This window comes from Cryptomeria japonica, chromosome 11, assembly GCF_030272615.1.
Source record: "Cryptomeria japonica chromosome 11, Sugi_1.0, whole genome shotgun sequence".
In the NCBI taxonomy this organism is placed as follows: Eukaryota; Viridiplantae; Streptophyta; class Pinopsida; order Cupressales; family Cupressaceae; genus Cryptomeria; species Cryptomeria japonica.
Window position 1 is genome coordinate 461,556,289 of NC_081415.1, and position 27,383 is coordinate 461,583,671.

Here is a 27,383-nt window from a genome sequence, read left to right on the forward strand (position 1 = left end):
ATTGATTTCTGTTCAAACTTGATTGGAGGTTGATCTATGATGTCTTAGCTTCATTTTGATACCAAGATTGATTGATTTGGTGTCCATTTGAATAAGTTATAAGCATTTTTCTATAACCGGTTAAAACCCAGATTTAGGGTAAGCAGTAGGCTTGTAAATGTAATTTCTTTCATTTCATTGCATGTCTTGACCCCAAACTTGGCAAGGGGCTTGGGGAAGATGTATATTACCTTGTCAAACCATTGGTTTGAGGTTTTACAGGGTTGACATCCGTGAAAGTTGCAGATTTGCAGGGTTAAGCATGATGAAGATGCTTGGTAGGGTATTGGTTTGACCAATCTACCTTAAGGAGGGTACCTTTTTATGAAGGAAACCATCTAGGCAGGTCCTAGGGATGGTGTAGGGTCCATCAATTTGATGGTAAGGTGCCTGGAGGTCAGACATTGACCAAGCCCTAGTTTCCTAGGGTCTACAAGCTCAAATTTGGGGCTTTCTACGTTGCAGGTGGTTTGAGTCTAATTCCTCTCATATTTAAGCATTTTATAACATATATTGCCACTGTCCAAGAGATGGAGTTCAGGGGTTAAGATTTGAGGGGTGTTCTTTTGTTAAATGACCCACTTTTATGCCATTTTGCAGTCCAAAAGTTGTAGCAGCAGAGACATGGTCCAAAACAACCCCTATCAAGTTTCACATATGTTGAAGAAATTAAAAAAGGGTATCTGAAAAGCCAAACACTTTGTCCAGTGCTTTGGAAAATTTTTGAGTTAGTTGCTCTAGAAGGTCGCTACAGGGCTACAAGAGAGGCAATTAGGCCTCTTTGGCAATTCTTGGTGTTTGAGTGCTCCTTTGGGTTTTAGGTCTCAAAGTCCACCAAGACCTGTTCAATTGCTTTGTGTAAGGTTTCATGAAGTGTCTTAACCATAGGTGAGTGCCTCGGGGTGTTTGAAATCCATTTTGTGTCTTTTATGCCATTTGATCTTGTTTGGGGAAGGGCTTTGAAACCTTGTATTTCCCGTATATGCCTGATTGGTTTGAATCTCTCAGTCCACCACACTTACCTCTGCATCAGTTGTTTGTTGATTGTAGACTTGCCTTGCATAGTCAACTGGAATCATTCAGCTTAAGCTTAAATTATCACTCCTTCATTGATATGCATCAACCTGACGGTGTCCATGCTTGTAGCGGTTATCTAAACATCATAAAGCTTTCCTAAGAAGATCACACTAATCTTGTGGAGATGATCCTAGGATGTCAAAGCAAGACTTAGTTAGAATTTCATCAAAGGTCATTCATTGCTCTTACGTTCTTAGTGTTAGAAATAGATCCCGTTCCAACCCTTATCCTTTTTCCTTTTTTTAAAATCAAGGGCCAGTGAAATTCCACGTTCTAGTAATATCCAAAGCAAATCAAACGCTCGGGTCATCGAATGTAAGTCCCCTTGTGATTCCAGCAAAATCACATCATACCGCAAGAGCTTATCCACACATAGAGAACCTACATATCAGAACCTTGCAGTTACTCCGACTGATCCTTCGGCGAGATCTTCAGTAGTCGGGAAACTTTGTTCAAGAGAGGATAAGGTACCTCTGGGTATTTTATTCTGTGTTTGGTCATGTACAAAAGACACATCAACAGGTTGACGGCGAAAATTTCAAGTGCTCCTCTCAAGAAGCGAAATTCACTTCAAATGCCCTTAGTTGAGAGCACAATTGTTCCTAGAATGCCTTATGAGCCTAGTTTCAACAAGCTTGAATGAATAGAATGAAGGAGAGTGAGTGAGCAAAAACTAAGTGTCAAGTTTCAATCCACTTCAGGTGCATGAGCTTTGGACTTCACTTCATGTGCATCCACTTTGGAGCGAACTTCACTTCATGTACATCCACTTTGGAGCGGACTTCACTTCATGTGCATCCACTTTGGAGCGAACTTCATGTGCACCCCTTGTGGAGCAAACTCCATGTGCTCAAGTCTCAAAGCGAATTCCTCCAAAGACCTCATGTTGAGCATGCTATGATGTATTGAAGTTGAGAAAGTGAGTGTAAGTGAGCGAAGGAGGGTTAGAGTGTTGATTTGAAATTAACTTCAAGTGCTCCTTTAGGGTGAATTTCACTTCATGTGCTCATTGATAGGAGCGAATTTTCCCTTTGGGCCTTTTATGAGGTGAGTTTGACATGCTTTCATGAATGAATGAATAAAAAACCTAAGGTTTGAGTCAATGAAGCAAACAAAATGATTGAGAACGAGTTCAATTTTGACTTCAAATTCACTTCAAGTGCATGCAAATTGGAGCGAACTTCAAGTGCATACAAATTGGAGCGAACTTCAAGTGCACGACCACAGGAGCAAACTTCAAGTGCATGCAAATTGGAGCGAACTTCAGGTGCATGGATCATGGAGCGAATTTGCCTTATTTGGCCAAAAGAAGATGTGAGATTGTTTGCCTTGAGCCGATTTGATGCTTAGAATAGAGCGATTTTGAGTTAAGATGATGATGAAGGGTAAGTTTGAAGCTCACTTCATGTGCATCCAAGTTGGAGCGAACTTCATGTGCTCTCATCTTGGAGCGAACTTCATGTGCTCCACTCTAAGAGCGAAATTCCTCTAAAGGCCTTTCCTAAGGTTAGTTTGTCATGTTTTCATCAATGAATGGTTGAAAGACTCAATGTTGGAACCCATAGAACAAAGGGAAATGAGTGAAAGCAAGTTGAATGACTAGTTTGGAGATGACTTCATGTGCATCAATGTTGGAGCGAACTTCATGTGCATCCAATCCAGAGTGAACTTCATGTGCACCCACCTTGGAGAGAACTTCAAGTGCTCCACTTTAGGAGCAAACTACAAGTGATCCACTTTAGGAGCAAAATTGCTTGTAGAGCCCTCTTCCAAGTTAATTTGATGCCTCCACATGCATGAAGGATAAAGTATTCAAATTTGAAGTGATGAAGGGCAAGATTGGACTAGGTTTGAGAGAACTTCTATTGCCCACTATTAGGATCGAAATCTTCTTATTAAGCCTGCAAAACACATAAAAATCAGAGAATATATCAAGTTAGAAGAACTATCAAGGTTATATCTTATGTGTATTTGATATCATGTTTGTTTAGTTTTGCAGATAGAAGAGGATGGTGATTGCAAAGCAAAAGAAGGAGAATAAGATCTACACCACCAAACAAAGGGGAAAACTTCATGCCCAAGAGGAATCTCAACTCTCACCGCACCATGGAGACATGAAGAGATAAAAGGAGTGCGAAGGATGAAATTATACAATCACCCCAAGGCAAGCAGGCGAGGATGAAGGAATGACCCAACTACATCAATGCTTCCATCACCACTACTTTGAGCGAGCATGAAATCTTGAGTATCAAGATATATCTCTCAACATCCCTTCATGATGATGAATCAAGTCCACAAGTGCAAAGTTGAAGATGGCATCCCAGTCAAAGAAGCTCCACCATCAGCATGTCTAGATACAATGTACCTGACTCGCCCATGATGCCACAAACTCCAATGTACATACCCCCATTATCTATTGGTCATGGCCAAATGTTGTAATTATTTCATTGGCCAAAATTGAGTTTGTTGTAACAAACCCTAATTAGAGTTTTCATTGTAAAATCTCAGCCATTGATCTCAAATTGATCTGAGTCATTGAATTGTATTGAGAGCATTATAAAAAGCTCGAGCTCTTCATTTGTAAAGGAGAATAGTTAGTGAATAGAGTATTGAATAATGAATAGAGCTAAGATGGTAGCTAGACTAGAATAGAAGTTAGATTAGGCAAAGGCAAAGATTGTTGCCAAACCTTGTTGTAAAGAACAATTGATTTCATTGAAGTTATGGTGAATTTGATTTGTTCCTTCAACAACTTGCATGGTCTTTACTTCTCAATTTACTTTCATGTTGGTTAGATTGAATGGAGGAATTTGTTGAATGTATTTGCATGGAATCCGTTTAGTCTACCACTAGCCTCTTGCTGATTGTAAGTGTGCCTTGCGTGGTCAACTGGAATGATATGCGCTCAACTTCAAATCGCTATACATCCATTGTTTATGCATTAACTTGAATGGTAATCAATGTTTGACGGTAATGATTTGAACATCTCTGAATTGCACCTTAGAAAATTGCACTGAGCTTGTGTCAAATCATTCAATTTGATGGTGAGACCTTGCCCAGTAGGATTCCATTAAATCATTCACCCTTATTCTTGCATTCTAGGATTTAAGATAGAATTCCCCAACCCTTTCTCTTTTGTCATTTTTTCAACTCAAGCTAGTTTAGGATAAAAAGCATCACAAGATTGCAACATCAGATGATCAAGTTCCAGCGATTCAAGCATTCAACAATTCAACATAAGTCCCCTCGTGATTCCAGCATAATCACATCAAACCATTGAGTTTATCCACACATCATGACCCAACATACAAGAACCTTGGAGTTGTCTCAAGTGATCCTTAAGCTAATCTTCAGCATTTGAGTAACTTTACTCAAAAGAGGATAAGATACTTTTGGGCATTTTATTTTGTGTTCGCATGTGCATGAAAAACACATCAACAGTATCAATAGAAAAACTGTAATTCATGCTTCCAAACTGAGAATATCTACACACTGTTTATTATCAGAAACTTAAGTACTGCAATCCTGCCAGATTAATTCTAGCAAAAACAATAACTGGAAAGAGCCAAAAGAAATGACAAACAGAAAATTGTAAGAAGATATATTTTCATAAACCTGAGCACCAAAATATAAATGATAATGATATCGAAAACACTCAACATCAAAGTTTGAACAGTTCTAACTTTAATAAAACAACTGATTTATGGAGAAGTTTAACCAGTTATATTGCTTGCATCTTTATTCAAAATTATGCATCCCCAAACACTCAAAACTCAAAAGGGTATATGAAGAAGAAACAGGAAATTGTTCTAATTGATTTTAATATCAGACACAATTTTATTGACACGTCATCATCTAAAATGTTTAGTTTATATATCTATGCTGCCAAAGAACCTTATGTAATGGTAGTTGAAAATGCTACAACAAGGTGTAAAGGCAAGAGCTATAGGGTCAAACTGACTAAGCATTAGACACCTCAGAAACATTGATGTGCCTTGCCTCTTGTTGAGGTTGATCAAGTTCTGGTGTTGATTTGGTCACACGAATTGAATATAATACTGTAATCAATAATTTAGAAAGGGACTCCAACATTTGTAGCCGAACGTTGGGCAACTGAAATAGGAGTAATTTAAAAAAGATCATCCAAGAGAATAAATGTATTGATTGGATCAATCTTATAACAATATGCATCTCTCTCCCTATGTTGAGGAAAAAGCATCACAAAGAGTTAGGTGTTTGTGGGCAGTTACCCCACAATATTTATGTATCTGGCATCTTAATACGATATTGATATCTCGCATCTTAAAATGATGTAGACATATCTTATCTGTACCTTTCATTATTTATCAAATATAATGTATGTATTCTCCATTATAGTCTCTGTTGTTCTCTATTCACATACACATAACCAAAGAAACGGGACTCGGACTCGGCTCGGACTCAGCAAGGCCCACCCGGACTCAAACTCGAGACTCGGAGTCAAACTCGGCTTCTGACTCGGCTGGACTCGGGAAAATGAAAACCTCAAGAAATTTAGAGATTTTTAAAGATTTAAAATTTGTTTCATGCACCCTTTATTGAATACACCTTAAAGACACAATAACATCATCAAACTCGGCTCATTTGATTACATACACAAGTATACATCAATCACATAAGCATAAACGCAAATTGTAGGTGAAGGAAATAACAAACATAGATTTATAAATATTGTCAAATCTATACAATATTACAAAACTCATGGAATAAAAAATCCATGTTATCATATGATCATCATCAAATGTTCCATACAAATACCAAAGGTAAATACAACTACAAGCCTATGGCTCAGAGGAGCCTGCACCCTCCGGCCCCGACCCCCTGCAAAGGTATCTAAGGTAGGTCATGGATGATTCGACAGCCATAGCCGCTCCCCGTGACACCATACCATGCTCACCAACATCAAGAACATCTGTGTCACTATCTACCTCTGAATCTCCTGTCTCTGCTCGTGCTCTCCACTCCTCCTTTGCCATGGCTACAGTCTCAGCCTCTATATCTACCTGGTCGATCCAATCAGTGTCAGACTCAGAGGTTAAATTTTCCCTACTTCTATCAACGCAGTTTCCCCCCATATTTTTCAACGGGGGTTTGGGGGCAGCGCCCCCAAGGTGGGGTCAAGGGGCATCGCCCCTTGCGGGGTCAATGGCCAAAAAGACTTATTATTTAGTAATGGCATCAGGTGTTATTTTTCTATTGGCTGACATGTTGTAACCCTAATTTTTCTCATTCTCAGGTGGAGGTTGTAGTGAACAAAGACGAGATTATTCATTTTTTAAAATCTTTAAAAAATGAATTTTTTTGGCCTTTTTTGGGCCTTGCCGCCGGTCAAGTCCCAGGCACAGGACTCGCCGGCCAAACTCGCCAACTCGGTGAGTCTGGCGAGTTCGCCCCCTGGACTCAAACAAGTCCGAGTCCGGACTCATCAGACTTGAGGGGCATGAATCGTACTCGGACTTGCTGAGTTTGGCGAGTCCTTGGCAATTTTCCGATCAGATTGAGTCTTGTTATATACAAGACTCAATCTCTCTTTCATGAGTTGGCTGGGCCTATAAGGCCGACTTATAAATATTATCTTTTATTTTATTTCCTTGCTTTTGGCGCCACCTTTTAATTTACAAATTGGGGCCACACTTTACATAACATTGACTTAGGGCCCAATTTAAAATTACAAAAGCTAATCACTCACATATTACTTAAATTTTAATTGCCAAAGGCAACATTAAAATTTAGCATAGTAGAATCCGATACTAGCTAGATATTTCAACACTTCTGACATATATGTGTGTTATGCACATTCAAAGAACAAGCATTCCATTATCATGCGAATTCAGCTTCAGTCTACACAGTGAATTGCTACTTTGGAGTCTACACAGCGAATACATTAAGATTGCTATTTCGTAGTCTACACAGCGAAATCATCACTCTATTCTGCTGAGCGAACTTGCATGCATTCAAACTGCAAATGGTATTCTTCATTGTTGACAAACCTCTGCGAACTTAGCTGGGCAATATATATTGTGAATATCTACCTCAAACCGGGCTCACCACCTTGTGCAAAATGGAGTTATGATCTAAGCGATATCCTCATGCAAACATAGCATTGAATTAGATTCAGTTGCTGATTGATTTCGATCTGCACATCTGCATTGGGACAAGCTAGATGACTGTGCATCTGTCATTGATCAGATAAGTGTAATCTGCTAATTAATGAAAAAGGTTTTGATCTGGACTTGATGCTGGGTTTTTCCTCCAAGAGGGAGGTTTTCCAAGGGTATTCTTGGTGCCTTGTCTCTCTTGTGTGATTGTTTTGTGTTATTTCTGAGTTATATCTAAATCTGATCACTAAAATTAACAGAAGGGTCAGCATACAAATCATCCGCCAAAGGACCAATATTTAATCTGTTGATGCCCTCAAGAGAATCGCCTGATTTACTTGGGCACAACATAACAATCCTACAAAAAAGTAGGGTACTCCTCCCAATGCTTATCCTAACATCCATGCACAACGATCCTCAAGATGTCTAGAGAATCTGTAATGTTCATCCAACCCTGCTATTTGCATCACAGTTTAGTGTTAACAAGCCCACGATATTTACATTATAAAAGGAATTTGCTAATCCATTCAAAACCAATGCTTCACCCATTCAACCAAAAGAAATGCTTCCTTAAAACCTTGAATAACTATACATTGGATGGAAAATTAAGTGATAACTGAAGCTCCCTTCTATCTCATATTCTTTAACTCTGTTTGACTACTTAAGGCATAGTACAATTCTATTAATCAGCTTAACATATTCTTCAATGCTTGTTTGGATAAGTGCATGAACATAGAATTATCTCAGCAATTTCCCTATCTCATAAAAAATCAACTTGTGGAACGAAATAATCACAAACAGAAAATGCCCCACTTGACAGAATATCACTTGAAAGAACAACTAAAAGGAATTTTATATAGTGCATTAGGTCTAACTTTCATACAACTTCAAAAAAATTATGAAGCCAATGTAAAAATGCCACAATTTTGCAGTATTTAATCTCACAGGATACGCACATTTGCTTCAGTAGAGCCAATGAAAAAATTACATAGTTAATACAACCACACAAACAATCTAGTTACAAAACCATCAGCTTGTCTCCAAACAAGGGAAATTCCTAGCCTAAAAATACAGGCAAAGCACTTAATCCCTATAAAACACAAGACATCAGCCCAAAGGAGGTTGAGAAGAATGATGCATTTAAGAAACTAAAACTAGACGCATAATCAACACATAAGATAAGCATTATAAGGGCTCACTAGAAACCAACAAACTCCTCAACTCTCATCATCATAGGTCATCATGCTCTGCCAAAAATCATATTTTCTTAAGTTCTATAACCCATTGCTGCCAGGTTCAAAACTAAGACTCGTGGAATTAAAATCGTGATAAACTTTGGACATTCAGTAAACAGATATAACTTGAAATGTCAAGGTTCAAATTTTCATACATAAATTCACAAACCTCTACAACTAACAAGTATTATTTTCACAGTAAAAACAAGAAACCATGATTTCAAACAGAATCAAGAAGATAGTATCTATGTAGACTTTAGAATTGAAAAAGAAAAAAGAATTTAGTGAGTTTTAAATTCAAAAGGGAGCGGCAAACAAATCCAAAGGAGAAATAACCAGCCATTTAAAGAGAAAAACCAATACAAAGCCTTACAAAAGTCTTTCTAATTACATTAAAACTCAACCTCAACAAATGAATTTTATAACAGTAATAAAATTTCATTTAAAGAATCAACGCTATTGTCTATTTAATATGACAAAGCTCATAAGTGATCTCTCAATTTATAATGTGCATTAGTTAGTGGTTTAGAGCAAAAAAGATTCAAAAAGCCTTTCAAACATTCAGATACACGGTATCTTAGCAATCCTATAAATATTTAGGAAACTGTGCACATTGCATTTGAAAATACTAACATTAATGCCTATATCATTAAAAAAGAAGAGCAAACAGGAAGCTGGTACAATTTTCAAAGATGATTCTGTTTTCCATTTAAATTATTAGCTAAAGATAATGTTACGGACAAAGAAAGCAACTTGCCAAAGAAGAGATCTATTGTCGAAAACTTGTTTTGGGACATCACGACCACGCATTGTAACCATGTCCAAAAATATAGCTTTGTTTTCGCAGCAGATAACAAGAAAATGCCGTCCCCTAGTGGAAGCAAGTGCCCCTCCATAGTGAGGGAATTGCTGACTAGCAGCAATTGGACCTTCCAAAGCTGCTGCGCGATTTAGCCAAGCTTGCCAGTAGCGAACATCATCATCATAAAATGCAACCTGCTTCACACTACATTATGATTGAAAAGGCCGTATCAGTTCCACAAATTCTTTAAATACTATTTCTACAATAGAACAGAGAATCCATGTCCACATTAGTGAAGATAGCAGTAACATATTCATCAAAAAGTAGCATACCTTCCCCCTCGCATTGCTTCTGTTGGCTTTGATTTGGGCTCTGCCAGTGAAACAGCTTAAGATGAATAGTTTGTGATCATTCCCATAATGTACAAACTACAAATATAGCATAATTAATCAGAATGCTAACAATCCTAAGCCCACAAAGGTTCAAATGTTATAAAACTTATACCATTTTAATAAGATTCTAAAGGCATCTACAATTATTCTCTTTTGCGAGTAGATATCAATGGGCTTGAGGGAAAAGCTATATATCTTGTCCTATTATCAAGAACATTTTTGTGTCATCAGCACTAGCCTACTTCCAGTAACATTTAATCCTCTCAAAGTAGCATGTTGTGTTGTTATGAAGCTCAACTAATATCAGATGTTAGCAAGATCCAATACATGCATAAGCAATACAAGCATGGCAACCATAAAGGTTCACTGCTGATGATTCTTACCCTATGCAGAAACCTAGTCATGGAGGGGACACTATAAAGAAAGAGAAAGGGTCACCTTTTTCTTAAACTCCTGATCCAAATCTATCTCTGCAGTGCCCATTACATCTTCACCAATGGAAACAATCAGCCTTTGATTTCCCTTATGCAAGGCAATTTTTGGCATCCCAAGATGTATTTTATAGGTGGTTTATGATTCATTTTATTTTTATAGAGATTAAGGGGCTTGTATATTGTTTGAAACCAACCCTTTGAAACTTATTAAATAAAGGGGTCATAAATAGATGTCTGTTTAAGATATGTGCCCTGTTGTCCATAGTACTATACCACTGCATGACATGCATTAATTGCTTTTGTTAACATTAGCTGCCTCACTCCTTCAGTGAATTTATTTAACATGTTGTAAGCACTTAAGGAAACCATTTGTTACAGCTTGCCTCTGACAGCCAGTATGGAATAAGTGTCACTGAAAAGAGCATGGAAGTTTGTCCTAAAAATTTATAATAAAAAAAAAAATTATATATACAGATCGGATGTCTTTATTCAGATTGATGAATATATCAACTTTTATACATGTGCTTTATGAATTTATAATTAATTGTTCGATAAATCAAAAGAGAGGAATACTCCTTATATAGAATATTATGAGAGGATCTTTCCATGACGAAAACAATCAAAAACAAAACAAGAAAGAAAACATTCTAAAAAGAAACTAAACGACTAAAATGACCATTATAGCAATATTACAATATTACTTTAATAACCTCTTAATGGTCATTCTACTAACTACCCTACAGAAGACTTGAGATAATCTGCAGGTCATTTGGCCATGAATGCATGGAAGGCTGCCCCCTCCTCCTCTGAATGCTCTGCGACATGAGACTGTTACTAAGACCCGCCTTGGTTGGGCTTCTAATCAGCCAACGCTTTTTGCAGAACTTCTTCATATGACCAAGAAATGGAAACCATCCCTCCAACATGATGTTGGGTAACAAAGCCATCCCTACCACTATCCAGCGACACAAAAATCGATATCAACTTCTCAAAAAACTTCATTTTTTGTTGATAAAGAATTCGGCAAAAAACTGAAACCTACAACTTTGTTCAAAAATCATCAAAAAACGCTGTTGTCAAATAGCTCTACAATTTTGTGGAAAAATCATCAAACCCTTTGATGCGATGCTGAAATCACACGTGATTTTGTGAAAAAATCAGCAGACCTTCGTTTTGTGGAAAAACGACAAAAACCCATAAACTCAGAAATCTAGAGAAAACGCACGATTTTTGTATGAAAAAATTGCACAAAAAACAAAAAACCATCATGATTTTTTTTTGAAAAAAAATTAGAAAACCCATTATGATTTTTTTTGGAAAAAAAATTAGAAAACCCATCATGATTTTTTTTGGAAAAAAAATCATCAAAAAACCCAGAAATAGAAAAACAGATCCTCCACGATTTTAAGAAAGATCATGCAAAAACTACGAAACCTCTTTGTTCCAAAACCCTAGCCACGGCAAAAATTGCAAACCTACCGCCATCGTGTGAAAACAAATGCCCCAATTGTGTGAAAAGACCACAATCATGCAAAACCAGTCATGCGGGAAAAAGAAGGAACCTAAACATGTCCTCTACACGGAAAAACTTCACGGAAAGAACCCAGTCACACAACACAACAGAAAAGGCTCCCAAATCACCACAAATTTCCACAAAATCCCACACGATTTGTAGCAGAAACCCTTTTGCAAAAATCCACAATTATATAGGCCCATCACAAACAAAACTCTCGAACGCAAACAAATTGAAACGACCCAGCACAAGCTCTGCAATTCTACAAGAATTCCTCCAAAAAAGACAGTATGATTCCTTGGAGAAAAGAAAACAACCACAAAAACTTAGAGAAGAAGCCTATGATTCTCAGATACGAATCCTCAAAATATCTCAACAAAAACCCTTGGGATCTGCAGCAACCCTTATTCCGTGATTTATATTTGAAACAATCCAACAATCTTCACACAATCAGGTCGCGAGTTTGAAAATAAAGAAACCCTCAATTTCTTTTCAAAAAAATCGAGCAAAAGAAACCTTATGGGAATTCTCAGAAAAAATGAAAATTATTCGATTTTTATCAAAAAATCGAACAAAAACTTCTAACAAAATTTTCAAGTAGAACACCACAATTTTTCATAAAAAATTGTTTCAAGAAACTTTTGGAAATAAATTCCAAGTAATGAAATCACATATTTGATATTTTATTAAAAATTCATCAAAAAAATCTTTGCCCACTCTAATACCATGAAATAATAGTTAATTGTTCGATAAAACAAAGGAGAGGAATACTCTTTATATAGAATATTACAAGAGGATATTTCCATAACAGAAATGATCAAAAATAGAAACAAGAAAGAAAACATTATAAAAAGAAACTAAACGACTAAGATGACCATTATAGCAATATTACAATATTACTTTAATACTAGGATATTTCGGTGGTAGAATCCTTCCAAATAAATGACAAACACTTGGATCCAAAAATATTGGGAAGAAAATTGTTGGCATGTATCTAGTATATTAACTGTTATCATTTTATGACACCCTTGGTCCATCAATGAGAACTGATCAGAGATATGTTCTATGGACCACCGCTGCCTCAGTTGATCAAGGAGAAAACAATGGAATCATGAAGTATGAAGTGTTGTCTTGCCGGAGCCCCCTGGTTCCCAAGTTTTCCCAACTCCGGTGACCCAGGTCTCCGAAGTTCCTAAGTATTCTCTTCCTCAACCCCGCAACCCCGAAGTTCCCAGGTTCCCAAGTCTTCCCAACTTCGGTGACCCAAGTCTCCGAAGTTCCTAAGTCTTCTCTTCCTCAACCCCGGAACTCCGAAGTTCCCAGGTTCCCAAGTCTTCCCAACTTCGGTGACCCAGGTCTCCGAAGTCTCCCCAACTTCGGTGACCCAGGTCTCTGAAGTTCCTAGGTCTTCTCTTCCTCAACCTCAGAACTCCGGAACCCCGAAGTTCCCAGGTTCCCAAGTCTTCCCAACTTCGGTGACCCAAGTCTCCGAAGTTTCCCCAACTTCGGTGACCCAGGTCCCCGAAGTTTTCCAAACTTCTTTCTGGCTGGCAACACTTCCGAATGGCATGATCGACACTCAAGGCTTTAAATGCTCCAAAAGCTTTTGTGACTTATGCACCTTCTTTTGTGGAGCCACAAGGGTGCATTTAATGTTTTTGGCAGGATTTCCATCAGGAGAGGTACGGGGCCATGCTTGTTGTGGTGACTTATGTCACGTCTGCATGCTCTGACTTTGGAAGGTCGATCAATCCACCCTTCTCAAGGTTACCTTTTCAAGGTATGGCTAGTTTGTTTGCATGTACAGAAGTCAAGTGCATGCACTTCCCTGCACTCCCAAGCTGACATTCAGGGGTCATGATCACTCTTGTAACCATTTTTCTATATAAAGGTTGTTAAGCCTCATTGTAAATGGTTCTCTCCCTGCTACCTTGAGCTTTCCTATGCTCTTTCTCTTCTCTTGAAGACTTGTAATTATTTTTGCATTTCTGCAACTGTAAGTTTGGCCTTTGGCCTTTGAATGAATTCAAATTACATTCTTGCCTTCCTTCAACTTATGCATGTTGTGTATGTTTCCTTACCTTCATCATAAGTGTATGTTTTGTGGCTCTTCTCTCCATATATGTTGTATTAACTTGTTTTTTCTGAGTGTGACTTGTGGGAATCCTTCTCCCCTCTTGACACTTAGCAAATTCTAACCTCCATACATGTGTTTGGGTCACTCATACAACTGAAGTTTGTGCATCTCTTGGGTATTTCAGTTGATTCCTTGTGCCATTTCGGGTGGGGAGAGGAACGATCTCTTATCTTGGTGCATCACCTCCTTTCATTTTAAGCATTTCTCTCTTTCCTTTTCCTCTGCAATTTGTTAGGATAGGCCTAGGAGTTAGTTTTGCAATGTTGAGTTGGTTCAACACCTGCACCTGGATTGAGAAGGAAGTCAGCCTTCTCCAGAGATTCAACCCCCTTGCGCAAGGTCCCACACTTCGGGATTGTTTCCATGTTTCACAGGGTTGCTAAGTTGATAGCTCAGCAAGGGTGCGAGCTTTTGTGATAACATTAACCTTTCAAAAAGTTTCTTCTATATTGGTGTCTGGACCAAGTTCAATCATGGCCTACAAACTATGTTACCAGGTTCCTCTAAAACACTCCCCAACCCCCATACATGTGTGGATACAATTTGAGTTCAGGTCTCGAGCTAGTTCGCCACTGGGTTCACCTAGGGTGCCCAAGAGAGACCTTGGGCGAACTTGGGCCAAACTCAAGGGAACCCAAGGGTTGCTTAAAAAAAAAGCAAAAAAAACTTTATTTTTAAAACATTTTTATAAACAAAAAAAATGCTTGCATACATTATTTCACCCTCAAGTGATAAAATTGTGAAAATGGCATGCCTCATAAAGCTTTGTGTCATTTTGAACGCCTCGGCAAGGGTGACTTGACTCGAGACTCAAGACTCCACAAAAAAAACTCAGCGCAAGCTCGGCAAGTGAAAAACCCAAGAAATTTAGAGATGTTTAAGGATTTAAAAACTTGTTTCATGCACCCTTTATTAAATAAACCTTAAAGACACAATAACATCATCGAGTAGAAGCTAACTTGATCACATACACAAGTATACATTGACCACATAATTATAAATGCAAATTATAGTTGAAGGAAATAGCACACTTAGATATATAAATATTGTCAAATATATACAATACTTGTGGAATATGAAATCCATGACATCAAATGTTCCAAACAAATATCAAAACAATAACTAGAAGCCTATGGCTCAAAAGAGTTTGCATCCCTCCTACAAAGGCATCTAAAGTAGGTCCCACTAACTAGTGGGGGTTTGGGAGTGGAGGTGCTAATGGGTTTGAGGGATAGCAATGATAAGCTGCACAAGGTGTTAGATGTGAGAAAAAACCAACAATAGAAGGGATACGAGGAAACATACTTGTGTTTCCCCATGGGCCGGAAGTAGGGGTTCGGGGGGAATGCCCCTAAAAAAAATAGAGAAAAACTAGTTTTTCTCAATTTTTTGAGATTAAAAAAAAAGATGAGTCTAGTCGAGTCCAAGCCTCAGGACTCACCGGGTCTAGGCTAAGTCCGCGAGTCCCAGGACTCGCAAGAACCCGCCCAGAACTCAGACAAGCCCAAGCCCGGGTCCCTGGGACTCGCCAAGTCTTGGTGAGTTCTAGTGAGTCCCAAAACTCTGACTTAAGAGTCCTGGAATTGAATTTTTTAACATATTTGACTAATCCTTTCAATGACAAAACAATAGTCCACATCAGCTCAAATTTAAATGGAAATCCTCTAGGTAAAGCATCCTCGATGAACAAATAGCTAATAGACCAGTGGCCAGTGACCATATGATGGTTTTGGGGGTGAGAAGAAATTTATCCTGCTTTCCAGAAATAAAGCAGAACCATAAGTTTTAGATACTCCAAGTAAATTGACTCATTTTGGGTTCTCCATTCCAGAGGAACTTATCTAAAACAAGAGCTCTGAAATCAAGCATGGCATGATATATCCATATGCCAATTCACAAGAATTTTTGACAAGGTTGAAAATGGTGTTGAAGTCTGCACCCACAATCATCATTCCATCGTATTCTGCCTAATGTTCCTTTCTGAAACATCATTCTAAAAGACATTCTTTCTATCTAGTCCTTAAAGCCAATAGATATTAGAGACAAGAACTGAAATAAAAAAGTATGGCTTCTAAAGATGTCTGTCATCCAGTTTTTCAGAGATAAAACTGTCGCGCTAATATTTTTAGGATCTACACAGTGAAAGTGCCTCCAAGGGCCATGAAAAACTCAATCCAGGAATAATTTAAAAAGTTTTCAATCCAGCTAAACATTTTAGTTTCCTGCAAAAGAAGGAATTGATATTGTTCCCTACAGTCTATCTTCTCAGTAGCCTTTGTTTGTCACAACTCGTGAGCAGTGAAACCTCTGATGTTACAAGATAATATCTTCATTTGCAGCCTCTGGTGGGCGACTTAACCTCCTATCTTCTAAAATCTCTAGAATTTACTGTCAGGTACTGACACTGATAAGGGAAAGAGATCCATTTATGATTCTAAACTTATTATTTTGCCATTGTCATGACTCTAAACTTATCATTTTGCCATTGTCATCCTTGCATCTCAGTCAAAGAAGAATTATAACTTTTTCCCAAGGTGTTAGTATCAGCTGGAGAAAAGCATTCCTTCAGGTCAACTTCTTGGCCCAATGAAAGTTCAAAGAGAAATTACCATATGTTCACCCCTCCAAAACAGGGTTAGTCTCCTTTGGCATATGATGAATTGTACAAACTATTACCAATACATTCAATTGAAGGAAAGGAATGGCATTCAGATTCTCAATCCCACACAACGAGATTGTATTATGAACCAAGGCACCTGTTTGAGCATGGTCAAGGGGAAGCAACAAGGATATTATCATCCTTTTGTGTGAATCAACCGCTAAGAGGCAGCAGCACTCTTCCCATTTCAGTCAATTTCAATAGAAAGCTATTGAAAGGGATCTTTTGATTGCCAGATATGCTTTACTTTCTGAGCCACCATAGGCTTTTAACATTCCCTTCATCTTCTTCAAAGGTTCAACAGCATTTGTTTTATTGCTACTAATTTGATACAAATGCCTCTAATTGCACCATAATCAGCAATGAAAGGGGAGGCTTTTAAAACCACTTTTTGTGTCTACTTCTTAGTCCTTGATTAAAGAATAACTTTGGGAAGGACTTTGTCCAAATCTATTCTTAGTGCCTAACGTAAAATGCTAGAGTTTATAGCATGGAGACTTTAGTGATGCACATATTCACCCAAAGTCTTTCCCTAACGTAACATACGGTCTCCAATATTCCATAGGAAATTTGTGCATACAAATCCAGATCAAGACTTTTTAAAGAATTTCAATTTCTAGGTCAAAACTTAAAATCCAATACCTCATTAAAATGCTGGCATTTGAAAAGAACAAGAGTTCTCTGTCTTAACCAAGTCAAAAATTGCTAAGAAGAAAGCATGATGAAGAAGGCAAATTTCTGCTTGTAGTTGACCCATTTAATCATAATAGCGGTGAGCAGCCAGCATCTATTTGCATATAAGAGAATGGAAAGTAAAGTCCATCCCATCTCCTTCAAGCAGGTCCTCATCCATGGGAACAATGGATCAACATCCACAACCCACTAAACATAAAGAAAATTAGGAACTTTGAGATCATACCTATGCCCGCCAGAAGCAGCATTAAATCCATCCCAGAGCATCCTTAGAGTATTAAGGTTTTGGATAGAGACCTTAAACTCTATCCTCATGCATTCACTACTCAATCCAGAGTGGCATGCCGCAGAAAAACCCTCAAGCATCTAGTAGTTAAACTTTACATCCTTTTGAATAGATTTGTTACGTTGTCCTGTCCTTCTTAATGTCATATTAGGGAAGGGGATTTTGACGTCTTTATTCTTGATATTAAATGGTTGTTTTTTGTTGCAATCATAGTCCCTCTAAAAAAGATGACTATGAGTAGTCCTTTGTTATTTGTGCACATAACTGATGAAGCTAATTTTGTCAATCATTCCTTCTTTTCTCCAGGTCACAGGATGCAAGAGGAGCCTAAAGATATACCATCAGGTCTGTCATGCAGATAAATTGACAGATAACAGTAGTAGCAGGTCCTGACTTTCCTCAAACAGATGAATCATGGGAGCAATGAGCACATTGAGCAGACTTCTGAAATTTCTGATATAACTCTAACTGGGCTCAAATATGAACTTGGAATATATTGAAATTACTGTAAAAATAAAGCAGCTGAAATGTGCCATGACCTGAAAATCTAAAATTGAAAAATTACCTGAAGAAAATCTGAAACTAACTTCTAGGTTTCTCTTCTATTTTTAATTGTTATTTGTAACTAGGTAAGATGGGTTCGGATTGCCTTAAGGCAACATCCGAACCCATATAGGACTGGGTCCTATCCTAAAGGGGTAACGTGCCCCCAAGTTGAGCCCAGCCCTATACCTTCACGCCACCCTAAATACTCCACGCCACAATAAATAAATTGGCGCCAAAGAAGGAAGGCCGACTTGGATTTAATAAAGGTCAAGGTCTCATATAAATAAAGACAACTTGCAAATACAATTCAGTCATTCATGAAATCAGCTAATTAGCTCTGCAAACAAGAGGTGTGAAATCACTAAAGAAGGTTGTGCGAATTTATCCAAGGATTGTGCGAACTTGTTCAAGGATTGGGCGAACTTATTCAAGAGGATATAGGGCATTTTGGTACAGTCTTGAAGCATGCAAAAAGGGCAGATCTGATATATAAAGATCAGATTCAGAAAAGCAAGCTAAGTATTGTATTTATGCAATAAGAGTGAATACATAATCTGACCTGTGGGTCTTTAATGCTGGGTTTTTCCTCCTTGGAGGTTTTCCCTGGGTATTTGTGTTTGTCTCTTGGTTCCTTGTTTCATTCTTGAATTTACTTGATTATAGTTTACTAAATTACAAATCTGATTAATAAACTAGGGCATAATCAAATGTTACAAATCTGATTAATAAACTAGGGCATGATTAAATGTTACAAATCTGATTACTGATTTAGGGCACGAATTTAACATTAATTACCTTTAAATAGTGGAAAAACCCAGAATTTCACTATTGCTATAAATTAGAACTGACAGCATATACATTAAAAGAGAATTCTGAGAACAGTTCAGATACCAAATCAGAAGCAGATATCCAACTACGAAAGCAGTATCCTTTGACTCAAACAATTTCCTCATATATTTGTACAGGATGACTTCTATCTAAAGTTTGTTTTACTTATAATTACATTCTAATTTTACATTTTTCCCTGATATTTTAGTGTTGGGTTTTTCCCCAAATAGCCTGAGACCTGACATGCAAAAATTTACATAAACAGATAATCAAATTTTAGAATTTTTCAGTTACAGCAAAGGCATTTTTAGTTACTAACGTGCGTTGAGATCAAGAAAACAACAAAAATTATTTAGAATTCAAATTCCAAAATACACATGTATTGCCATATTCAGCATAAACATACCAGTCTCTCCCTCTGCAAGCTTCTCCAATTTGGCTCCTACAAGACGTCTCTGATCAACCCCGCCTGCCTTCAACTCATACATCACCTGTTCATAAGTCAAAAATGATCACATCAAAAAAGCATAGAAAGAACTCAATAGATATCAAGGCTGTGAAGATTGACAACCTCTTTAAAAGAACAGATTGTCATTCCTTACAATGTCAAAATGTAAAGAATTCATGCAAACCATTATACTGACCTTCATTTTAGACAATCCAATAGAGGCTAGCTCATATTAATTTGGATATTATAAAGTGCCCAAGAACCTACTTTGAGAGAAATATTGGTATCATTATTTAGTTTGCAGTCAAGTCAAATTGATGTGTGATGGGGGCCTTATAACAGAATTATTTGTCAAGTGATTTAGAACTTCTCTCTTGGAAGTAAATATTTTTCACAATCCCATGGAAAACAAAAGGAAATCTAGTGAGAGGCAGCACTACGACTTAATAGCTCAGATGATGTGATAAGTTTTAAATAAGAATGGATCCAACACTTATAAAACTGTGTTTTCATTTCCTTTTCACATTTTCGCATTTGAACTTTAAAAGAGCAAACTCCAAAGACCCTGGGGAGGCAAGCCAAAAATGATCTACTCAAAACCCAATCAAACTCTTCATCAAATATTTGCAAACCGAAATACTGTTATACATGATTGGAAAAACAGAGGTTAAAATTTGCACTTATGTGAGAAAAACAACATAACTATACAGATATCCTGTTATTTGTTTAGATCTCCATATATAATATCTTCTATGACAGAGATGCAACATTGCTGGTATTGGTTGCAAGCCACTGAGAGTTTAATCTTTAGAGGTGCTGACCTACATTAAAATTCAATAAAATTACATTCTTTTAATATCCTCACTTTAACTTAACTATAAAGCATAAGTTGTTCTGAAAGGTAGAGTTTCAAAGATAAATTGCAAATTCCATTTAGCAAACTTTATCTGACACTGCATATTAGCCTGATTTGACATGCTCCAAAAATGTGCTACTTTGACTCAAATATGATAACAAGCCTTCAGTCTCAAAGTTTTCACTTAAAACCTAATATTATGTTATATTCTCAGGAGAAACCATGTAAGTTCTCTCTTAGGAGTAAATCTTTTTTCACAATCCCATGGGAAACAAAAGGAAATCAAGGAAGAGGCAGCGCTGGGACTTAAGAACTCAGATGATGTGAGAAGCTTCAAATAAGAATGGATCCAACACTTGTAAAACTGTGTTTTCATTTCTTTTTCTCATTTTTGCATTTCAACTTTAAAAGAGCAAACTCCAAAGACCCTGGGGAGGCAAGCCAAATATGATCTACTCAAAACCCAATCAAACTCTTCATCAAATATTTGCAAACCGAAATACTCTAATACATAATTGGAAAAACAGGGGTTAAAATTTGCACTTATGTGAGAAAAAAACAGAACTGTACAGGTATCCTGTCATTTGTTTAGATCTCCATATATAACAACTTCTATGACAGAGATGCAACATTGCTGGTATTGGTTGCAAGCCACAGAGAGTTTATTGCTTATAGCCATGTACAAGATGCAGTTTTGAAGCACAAGGTCATTAAGGCCAGACCAACAACAGTAGACTCCAAGCCTGAGAGTGCAATAACTCTAGAAGGAGCACTGAGGGATGGAACAGAATTGCTCTGGTGCTGCGGTGCTCCCTTTGGAGGTGGTGGGTATGCATGATGGGGTGTAAAAGGGTAGCAAGCCCTAGCATGCACTGCACCAGAATATCCCCAAACCTAGGTTGAGCTTTTACCTTAAAGAAATGGCCAGTGAGAGAAAAAAGTGCTCTTGTGGTATGGAATAGCTGGATTAAGATGGCAGTTTGGCAGGATGAACAGGAGGCTTGAAGTGAATTGCAGTAGGAGTGGAGTTCCTGTGTAGCAAGGGAAGTATATTTCTGAGGGGTTTAGAATTGGACATGAGAGATAACCAGGGTGTTGTCACCATCTATTTTGATGGGAAATTGCTTTAAGACTCCACCCACAATATTATGTCTAACATTGTAGTCTCGAGGAGAAAAATCCTGCATGGTAGCAATGTTCATCAGCTTCTTGTGATATTCTGTCTTAAGGCTTCATTTTTGGAGTGTTGATGTCTGTTGCTGTTACTCGGCCTTTAAAACCTTAGCAAGAATCCTCAGGCTTCTTCTAACACCCATGATCATCTTTTGAAAGGGTCATTACCTTATTGGAAAGATGGATTGTATCAGCAATGAGACAACCAAATCCAATAATTTTTAAATATTTTGTTGTTTGATATGATTTTTCCTCAGTTTTGGTGTGGTTTGAAGAAGCGGTTGGTAGATGTGTGATGTGGCTGTGTGTGAGACAATATTTTCTGTCATTCACCTAACCCATTTGCTCATTTTTCTCCACATTAGGTCTCATCAATAGAATGGTGTAATGGTTTTACTGTTTTACACAGAAGAGTGTCACAAAGGATTGAGCAAAGAAAGTGTTTATTGTTTGACAGTCTCAACTGATTGAGAAAAGAAAGTGTTTATTGTTTGACAGTCTCAACTGATTGAGAAAAGAAAATGTTTATTGTTTGACAGTCTCAACTGTGTTGAGGTATTGTTTGGCCAAGGGGAGAGAGCATTGAATATGTGCTGTGTGAAGCATTGAGATGACCTCGTTGAATTAGGAAATAGCAGACATTAATGTCCCATATGAATGTATTGTTCAAGACATAAGTTAGAACCAGAAAGTAAACATATGGTGTGAAACTACCAAAAACCAATAAATAATGGAAACTGTACCCATTCCCTGTGCCTTGAAGAGTTGAATCCCCAATAAACATCTCTTGTATTGTTGATATGACATTTTATGGGTTTTCTTACAAGAGTGTCATTTAAATAGATCTCGTTTGTGGAAGATGATTTAAAGCAAAATATAAGGCAGCTTGGTGGTGTACCTAGTGAGGTGTCCTATAATGGTTCCCCTTCATCTTGCCATCCATTTCCTACTTCCTAATGATTGGACTTCTTGGTATATTAATTTGCCATGATAGAGGGATGAGGAGTATTCACAATAGGGTACCCCGGAAGTCCATCCCTTCTAAGCCCAAAGGCAGTACCCCTTGTACCCCCTTGGCCTCATGGGACCATTCGGTCACCACCATGAGGTGGCATACCTAGAAGAGTACCCCATCGCTGTTCCCCACCTTGTAATCCCTCATTTCCCCTATCATGGCTGAATATAACAATCAATCAGGAAATATAATAAATCCTAAGCAGTCATAAACGTACAGCATTATATTATAAACAGTTATAAACAGCAGCATATTATTAATCAAGAATGAGCAGATAATATTCATCATGCTGTGCATAAAGAACTCATACCAAAGCCCACAAGTATATTTGAACTGCTGTATATTTAATTATTAATATTCAATCTGATTTCATTCCATGCTGGCTCTTGGTGCTGGAATGCTCCCTTATAACCTTCGCTTAGCACTGGAAGGTCATGACTTTCCCTTTGGGAGGCAGTGATTTGGGAGGGAGATGTCTCTTCAAGAATGTCTGCTGCCTCTTTGTAAATTGCTTTTCATTAACTTAACTAATGATAATCGCTCCTTGCTAATTGCCAATGATAATCTTATTTCACCCGCTCCTTATTAAAATTTATTAACTATCAAAGGCTAATTAATCAACAAGGAATATGATTTCCATACCATGGATCGATCCTCAGACTGATGCAGATCCAGGAGATGGGTGATTAAAGTATACTGGTTGGTTTATGAAATCATTAAGTCTTACTTTGTATGACGATTTCATATTCAAGTATGATGTTTGTGAAATGGATATCAGATCAGGGCCATGACAAAGCTCGAACTGCAGGAAATAAATTAGCCACAGGGGGGAAGAGTGCAGAAAGAACTGATAGGAAGATTGACCAGAGAAGCAAGAGCCTTCTTCTGATTTACTGTAATGCGATACATGTAAAGAAAAGTCTTTTTCCACTAACTAAATAGTGAGCACATCTGCCATTAAGGTTTCACAACAAACACCTGATTGGTATTACCACCTTCTGATTGAACCCCTCTTTGTTTTTTATTCTATTTACTTTTCTAAATAGGTTGTTAGTCTGTTTTTTCAATTTAATTTTATCATTTTCCTACTTAAATTTTGACTGTTTCATCGGTTTCTTGATTTTTCTCAAATTTACAATTTCCCAATTTATGGTTTTGGACTTTCCCAAGTTTTTACAAATCATGCTTTTGATAACATTAATTAAAACTACACACCTTTTAATCGATTCTAGATAGAAGAACTTTTATATATTCCACAGGATGACATGGGTGAAGAAGATCACGTGCCTGATTGATGTGTCGCCTTCAAGGCCAATGAATTAATTGTCCATAGGTAGAATAACAATGGCCAACACAGGAACCATAATGTGAATTTCCACCACAATAATGGTAGCCATTGAAATAGGATTTGAAAAGAAAAGTTTGGTGAGTTCAAGAAAGACCAAAGTAGTTTCAAACTTTAAAAAAGAATTGGAAAAAATCCCAAAACTAAAAACATATATGTGTAATCAAGGAAATAAAAACTAGAACACAAAAAATATTATAAACATGTTACCTAAAGACTTGTGAGTATGAATACCAGCACAAAGACCAAGACACCATTTAAATTAAGATAAATGAAAAAGGGTATGGCTATATCATATAAAAACATGTAGCCACTGAAAATTGTGGATACAGGGATGGAAACATGATACTCATTTGTATCCTCGAGTTTCCTGGTAACTCTGATAATAAACAAAATATTTCAATGTCAAGTGTTCCCAATGAATCAAAACTCGAAACATTTTGCTATCATACAATCTCAAGTCTCCACAGTTGAGACCACCAGCAACTTCAATATCGAAACCTGCTAATCTAATTTATGATCATGAATATAATTTGTGCTAACATCCTGATCCAACACATCTGCACAACCACTACAACATCTTGATTCTAAATCGATATGTTCATGATTTTTAAAGCACGTGGGAGATGAGGAGTCAAAATGACAGAAGCCCATCCCATGTACGCAGACTTGAAAACCAAGATCACATGGATAAAACAAAAGCTATCATCATGGCCAATTTATTGGAATGTCAAGCTGGAACCTGCATGAGCAAAATAATTCAAAACCAGTTGATGGATTTTATTTCTTGCACAACATGGTTCTCCCAAGACACATATTTATGTTCACCTTTGATGTTCAGAACCTTTATCCTAGCATCCCACTGAGAATAGCTTGTAAGCATTGTGGCATTTCATCACCAGCAAGTTTTCTGAAAGCATAGTTAACTCATTGTTTTTGTTGTGTCTATGGCTGAAGTGACCATCTTAAAACCTGTTTTTCACAAAGGCCCCGAATTCGGACTTACCGGGATTTTACGCACAATGTTTTCTGAAACCCATGAATGCTTACCGGAACATACCCACAACCTCAAAGCATCCATTGCATTAGAACAAATCCTTCATCCTCAGCAAACTGAAGAGATTTCTCACAAGGGAAAGCAGCATAACTAGCTTTTGAACTCATAAAACTGTTTTCCTATCGGTTGAAGCTCAGAGTTACAAGATCATTTTTTTGCTGCCATATTTGTCTGAGATGGACTTTCAGATAAGGATTCAAACATGTCCCACTGATCATAAAATTGGATAATAACAGTTTTGCTAGAAATAAAAAGATTGATTTGATGAAGAATTTCAAAATCCTTGTGGTTCTATTTGCAGAAAAGCAACATATAACTTCTTTCAGGTTCAAAATCAGGAAAATATTCCAAGTTAGGTTTTATGCTTAAAACCCAAAGTTGGTCTTTTGAGGCCAAAAAGTGGCTTGTAGAGCCTGAAGCAATCTTTCTGATGAGCCCTTATTTGGCTCAATTGGAGCATTATTAGCAAAGTCATTACAAATCCACATTTAATATTTTTCTCATTATCCATGGACTGCTTGATCACTTTGTCATGTGACATGGACATTTTAGAAGATTTTATTTTCCAGAGGTTGAGGTTATCATAAGTAATGCTTTTCATATAGACTTCGAAAATTTAATCCCATGTTTATTAAATTTGATGCACCTCTTCCCTTGAGTTGCCCATATAAGGCTGATGTTGTAATCTATCAGGGACTCGTTACTTTGCTGATGACATCTTAAGACAAAAATGTATTTGTAGTTCATATCTTATATGATATAGTAATTTTTCAATTGTATATGCAATTATCATAATCTTTTTCACTTTTTGGGGCAACTCTATGTGTTTTATTCTTGGATCCATTTTAATTCATGTTGGTTGAGAATTTTGCATGCTTATGTATTGTTATTCCGTTGTCATGTTTTCAAAAAATTTGATCAAATAGAATCAGCCCTCTAAAAGAGTTCAAGGTTTGGCAAATCTCCTTGTAATCTACTAGGAACTCACTACTTTGCTTATGATATCTTAGACAAAAAAGCTTTTGTAATTCATATCTTATGTGATACAGTCCTTTTTAAATTGAATGTGTGATAATCATAATCTTTTGGGGCAACTCTATGTGTTCTAATCTTGGATCCTTTCTAATTTATGTTGGCTGAAATTTTGGCATGCTTATGTATTGTTATTCCATTATCACATTTTCAAAAAGGTTAATCAAATAGGATCAGCCCTCTAAAAGAGTTCAACGTTTGGCAAATCTCCTCAAAATTCTTGGAAAAACCAAGTAACTATGATAGCAGCTTGGTGCCTGATTTCACAAGCAATTACTGTTGGTGTAAACATAGTATATTACTTTACTAGTTACATATTAAGTTCTATTAACAATTGCATATTTAAACTTAATGATAGCAGCTTGGTGCCTGATTTCACAAGCAATTACTGTTGGTGTAAACATAGTATATTACTTTACTAGTTACATATTAAGTTCTATTAACAATTGCATATTTAAACTTACTTACTTTTTGTGCCTCATATCATAGGAGAAAGACACTTGTCATGTGTTAGTATGCCTTAGGGTTTCATCTTTGTCTTTTGAACAACACTTTCCTCATTGTAATTGCACCAATTTCATTTTTGCATCTAATGAAATCTTTGGCTTCATAGCATTTCCATTGTTTCTCTCTTGTATGGAAGGTTGTCTTGGTTGCAAATGATCCTTGGTTCCTATGGGGTTGATCAACTCTTATATGGTAGCAAAGCACCAAATCTGTAATTCTCTTCACTCTTTTTGGAGAGTTTCAAACGATGTATCTTGATGCCAAACATACTTCTCACTTAAGCTCAAAAGGCCCAAAAACCTATAAATCCATATAAAGCATGATAGGTTTGGCGCCAAAAAAATTTAAACTTTTTGGGGGATTTGCAAAATCTCACAAGAAAAAATCTGTACAACTATATGGATCTATATGGCCATTCTATTCATCTACCATTGCTGCACAAAAATTGACCTTGCAAGGAATATTCCATTTTTGCATCAACTCTACATCGTCTAGTATGATCATCGTAGTTTTTTAATTAAAAAAGTGTTTATTGTGACGATCTACATAGGGTGGTATTGCCATCATAAGGTCAATAAACAAGTTAAGGGTCTGAACCCCACTCACATCAACAACCAAGAGATACATGTGGGCCAAAGCCAACAGTCTTGTGGGAGCCAAGCCCTTGGTCGCTCCCAAGCCAGGGAGCTACACACTAAAAGAGGCGCAACCAAGACTTCACACCCAAATTGCCTCCATGTCACATCCATCATACTCAAACCAACGATGGCACCCAAATAGTGCACCCTATTTTTTAAAGCCCTAAATTAAGGCTTTTGTCAAATTTGAAACATTATTTAAGGATAAGGTATGTAGCTATGTATGCGCTAATATTCGACTCCTTGAATATGTCAAGGTTCCCATAACAAAAAATCGTAAATCCCTAAATTCTCATGCCCGTGTGTCAATTTGAGGGGCTTTTATTGTGTATTACTCCCCCATCCCTCAACTTGGTCTTCTTCCAAAGATGACCCCTTCTGTTCCTTGGTGGCTTAGCATGTGTATTTGATGGGTGCTCATCGAAAATTCGAGATATTCTCTTATCCTAAAAATCAATGTTAGGGGATGTTCGACATACTTGTGTTTGCCTTGCGTATGTCGAAGTTTCCAGATATTCCACACTCTTGTCCAAA

At 37.2% G+C, this 27,383-nt stretch overlaps 1 protein-coding gene across 1 annotated transcript in view; it reads right to left on the reverse strand.

Moving 5' to 3' along the window:
* Window positions 1-27,383, reverse strand: part of LOC131068261 (uncharacterized) — a 197,981-nt gene that overhangs the window by 138,920 nt on the left and 31,678 nt on the right. Inside the window, exons 2-4 of the mRNA XM_058003441.2 lie at window positions 19,185-19,269; window positions 9,623-9,662; window positions 9,246-9,494 (exon numbers count right to left, since the gene is read on the reverse strand). Of these exons, the coding sequence (XP_057859424.1) occupies window positions 9,246-9,494; window positions 9,623-9,662; window positions 19,185-19,269 (374 nt within the window). The remainder of the gene's footprint in view (window positions 1-9,245; window positions 9,495-9,622; window positions 9,663-19,184; window positions 19,270-27,383) is intronic.